This window comes from Cuculus canorus, chromosome 22 (genome assembly GCF_017976375.1).
Source record: "Cuculus canorus isolate bCucCan1 chromosome 22, bCucCan1.pri, whole genome shotgun sequence".
In the NCBI taxonomy this organism is placed as follows: Eukaryota; Metazoa; Chordata; class Aves; order Cuculiformes; family Cuculidae; genus Cuculus; species Cuculus canorus.
Window position 1 is genome coordinate 2,192,104 of NC_071422.1, and position 4,155 is coordinate 2,196,258.

The 4,155-nt window shown below is 59.0% G+C and overlaps 1 protein-coding gene across 1 annotated transcript; it reads right to left on the bottom strand.

Annotated features, from left to right (window-relative positions):
* Positions 1–686: 686 nt before the first annotated feature.
* LOC128854328 (heat shock transcription factor, X-linked-like) lies at positions 687–2,433 on the bottom strand. Its single transcript, XM_054086761.1, has 3 exons — positions 2,283–2,433; positions 1,922–2,193; positions 687–1,409 (listed from the first exon to the last, which is right to left on the bottom strand). Exons 1-3 carry the CDS (start codon positions 2,431–2,433, stop codon positions 687–689), a joined length of 1,146 nt encoding a protein of 381 aa, XP_053942736.1.
* Positions 2,434–4,155: the final 1,722 nt, after the last annotated feature.

Genomic DNA, 4,155 nt, shown 5'->3' on the forward strand with positions numbered 1-4,155 from the left:
TAGGGGAGAAAGCGTAGAGATTTCAGATCCCGATTGTTCTTCATGCTGTTTCAGACATCTGCCTGGCACTGGTCTGCCTGCGTTGTCCTGCCTTGGGCTTGTGTTTAACAGAGTGAGCTCTTTGCTTCACCAGTCAACGTTTCTGTTTCCTAGAAGCTCCTGAGGGCTCAGTCAAGAAGTGTCTGGTTGTTGCTCGGAGTTCCTACAAAGCCTTACTCCAGAAGACTGGCGGGGGCTGTGAAGACCCTGACTTGAACAAGCGTGGAGCAGGGAGTATTGGTTGAGACTTAGTGGAGATGTTGGTCTGGGTCCCTTCCCTGCTCTGAGCTGGGGGAGGAAGAGCCGTGGGCTCCCCGAGAGCTCTGGGGCACTGGTTTGACTGGAGTGGCCCTGGGTGCTGGTGCAGCTGCCGGAGCAGCCCCAGCGTGGCTTTTGCCTGGCTTGTGCTCAGCTCTCCTGGGTCCTTGGCTTTTGCGGGCTGGGGCCAAACCCTTCCCACCCTGAAGGCGACAGCAGGTGTCAAGAGAGCAACTGTGAGACTGCAGAGACAGGACGAGGCAACGTGAAAAGAGCCATTTTTAACGCCAACAAACACTGTTTTATTACTTATTCCTAGATGACCGTGTTCCTACATCTACAACATGGCTTGCTGCCCAAGTTGGCTGCTGCTTCCAGCCCGACCCCTTTCAACGTCCATCGCCGTGCCGGGCAGTCGGGTCGTTTGGAGGGCAGTAACAGCTCGGGCAGTGTGGGTAGACAGGACCTCGGTGGTGCTGTGGTCGTGGCACGGGAGCGGCATGAGGTGCCGGCGGGAGGAATGGAAGGGCACCAGCCCCTGGCACTTGTTCGGCATCCAGAGCGGGCCACCAGTCTGGGTGTGGAGGGGGCCCGAAGAGCAGTGGGGCAGGAGGTGTGCGGCGCTGGGGCGAAGGCGCGGATGGAGCCACAGCCGCCTCCTGGACGTTCTCCGGGCTGTCTCTTTGGTGCTGTCTGCCCAGGGCTGCACCGGCACTGACGCTCGGTCCGTCTGCGTCAGCCCATGGTTTAATTGCTGCGGGGCGCTGTGGGGAAGCCATGGATGGAGCCAGAGCTGCTTCCAGCTCATCCTCAGCACTGTCTTTGCGGCGCCGTTTGGCTGGGGCTGGACCGGCACTGGTGCTCGGCGCATCCAGGTCAGCCCACGGCTCAGTCGCTGTGGGGCTGGCAGCTGCACGGCTCTGGAATCCGTTCTCTTCCATATCTTCTTCCGCCACCAGAGCATCAGCTCGTCTCTTTCGGCGCTCGTCCTCCTGCCCGGGGCTGCGTGGGGCTGCAGCCGGGGCTGGCTCTCCTTCCCCGGGGCTTTGCGCCCACGGCCCGAGGAGCTCGGGCTGATCTCTCCGGAAGAAGGGGTTGTAGAAGAAGTGCAGCTGCAGAAGGCAAAGGACAGGAGTCAGTGTCATCCTTTCCAGAAGGACAGAGACAGAGATTCTCTGGGGTCCTCGGTAGGTGGGAGCAGAGAAGCATAGGCTTTTCCAAGCCTTAAAAATAACAGAGAATCCCAGATACCACTGGGTTCCAACCCCCCTCAGCGTGGAATGCACCTGTCGGACATAACATGATGCTGATATGTGTCTTGTCAGTGTTCCGCAGATGCCACAAGATGGGAACTTTTGGTGTAGCCGGATAGAGAGCGAGCACAAAAAGAGCCCCAGCGACGGCACTGTGCTTGCCTGTCACAGCCATAACCAAAGCCCTTTGGTCAGCACTTCTGCTCCTCCAAAATCCTGCACTTGGAGTTCCTGACCTTGAGACAAACCCGGGCCGTGTGCTCCCACCCTCCTCCTCCCCACCTGCCTGGGAAAGGTTTCTTCTACCTCAATGTGACCCTCTCCCCACCAAAGGTCTTGAGGGTTCTCTCCTGGGGGAGGAACTCGCTTACCCTGCCCAGAGAAGGTCCTGCAGCTACTATGGCCTGCAGCTCCTCCACGGACATAGAGATGGGGCAATCGTCCTCCAGTGTGTCGAATCCATGGAGGTGCAGTTGGAGGATGAAGCCTCCCATGGAGTCTGTTCCAAAGACATTCCTCCTCAACGCTTCCTCGCAGAAGAGTGTTTCTGCGATGACAATGCAGTTGCCATTGTCGGCCCACCAGATTGACTGGAAGTGATGGCTGCCGACGATCTCCCAGAGCTTGCTGAGGAACCTGCGGGCTGAAGAGGGGCAGGGTTTGGCACAGCTGTCCTCCCAGGAAGGATAACGAAGGCCGGGCTTGAAAGGCCTTCGCACTCCTCAGGCCTACCTTGAAAGTTCTCTCCTGCCAGAGGCGCGCTGGCAGCATTCCCGGGTGCTGCCATATCACGTCCTGCGTGGTTGGGAGAAGAAGGCACCCAACCAGGCTCCTCCGTGTCGGAGGATGAGTCTGCCAAAGGCGAGTCCCTGTTATTTGTCATTGCCGAGCTGCCTTGCAGCTTGGAGCCTCGTCCCTTTCCCTGAGCAGCAAGACTGCGTCCTGCCTGTCAGCGGGCTGAAGGGCTGCGGCGTCTGAGGCCTCAGTGCCCGGGCAGCAGCTCCACAAGTGCCCTGGGCTCACTGTGACCTCACAGGGCGGCACTCGTCTCCTGGCAACAGGAGGTGGAAGAGAGCACAATTTGCTAAAAAGCCCTCTTTCCTGCCCATTGGGAGCACGGGATGGAGCTAAGAATAAACCGACCTGTGTTTGTGTCTGGAATACCCTGACGGGGCAGCTCTGCTGGCGGGCGGGTGGATGGAGTGTAGTTTAAAAAACGGATCATACATACTCTTTCTCAGGCAGATCCTCCTCCTGCACTACTGCTCTGTTCAGACCAAGCCGCACGCAGTGGGGCACAACTCACCTCCAGCTGTGCATTAAACGGCAGCCCTGGCATGTTGGCTCCCACTGGTCTGGCTCTGGAGGCATCCACGCGGTTGCTGCGTGTTCCCACCAGTGTGAAAGGGCAATGATGCCCAGCTCACGTCCACACAATGACACTTCTCCACAGCTCTTGATAAAGAAGAGTTGCTTAGTGAGGGTGCTTCCGCTGTTAGAAAGCTCATCTGAGTTTGCCCTGCCAAGCAAGGTGCAGCTGGTTGCATGGGTTGGAGCCCTCCAACCTCCCCTACCGGTGTCGGATGCGGGGACTCCAATCTCAACATGTAGGAGAGTGAAGGAAGACAAACAAGTTGGGAGAAAATTGGGCCTTGGTAGAACTGTATCTTTCCTCTCCTGGTTTTATGTCTTCCAAGAGCAGCAGGGGATGGTAGAGACTTAGTGGAGACGTTGGTCTGGGTCCCTTCCCTGCTCTGAGCTGGGGGAGGAAGGGCCGTGGGCTCCCCAAGAGCTCTGGGGCACTGGTTTGACTGGAGTGGCCCTGGGTGCTGGTGCAGCTGCTGGAGCAGCCCCAGCGTGGCTTTTGCCTGGCTTATGCTCAGCTCTCCTGGGTCCTTGGCTTTTGCGGGCTGGGGCCAAACCCTTCCCACCCTGAAGGCGACAGCAGGTGTCAAGAGAGCAACTGTGAGACTGCAGAGACAGGACGAGGCAACGTGAAAAGAGCCATTTTTAACGCCAACAAACACTATTTTATTACTTATTCCTAGATGACCGTGTTCCTACATCTACAACATGGCTTGCTGCCCAAGTTGGCTGCTGCTTCCAGCCCGACCCCTTTCAACGTCCATCGCCGTGCCGGGCAGTCGGGTCGTTTGGAGGGCAGTAACAGCTCGGGCAGTGTGGGTAGACAGGACCTCGGTGGTGCTGTGGTCGTGGCACGGGAGCGGCATGAGGTGCCGGCGGGAGGAATGGAAGGGCACCAGCCCCTGGCACTTGTTCGGCATCCAGAGCGGGCCACCAGTCTGGGTGTGGAGGGGGCCCGAAGAGCAGTGGGGCAGGAGGTGTGCGGCGCTGGGGCGAAGGCGCGGATGGAGCCACAGCCGCCTCCTGGATGTTCTCCGGGCTGTCTCTTTGGTGCTGTCTGCCCAGGGCTGCACCGGCACTGACGCTCGGTCCGTCTGCGTCAGCCCATGGCTCAATTGCTGCGGGGCGCTGTGGGGAAGCCATGGATGGAGCCAGAGCTGCTTCCAGTTCATCCTCAGCACTGTCTTTGCGGCGCCGTTTGGCTGGGGCTGGACCGGCACTGGTGCTCGGCGCATCCAGG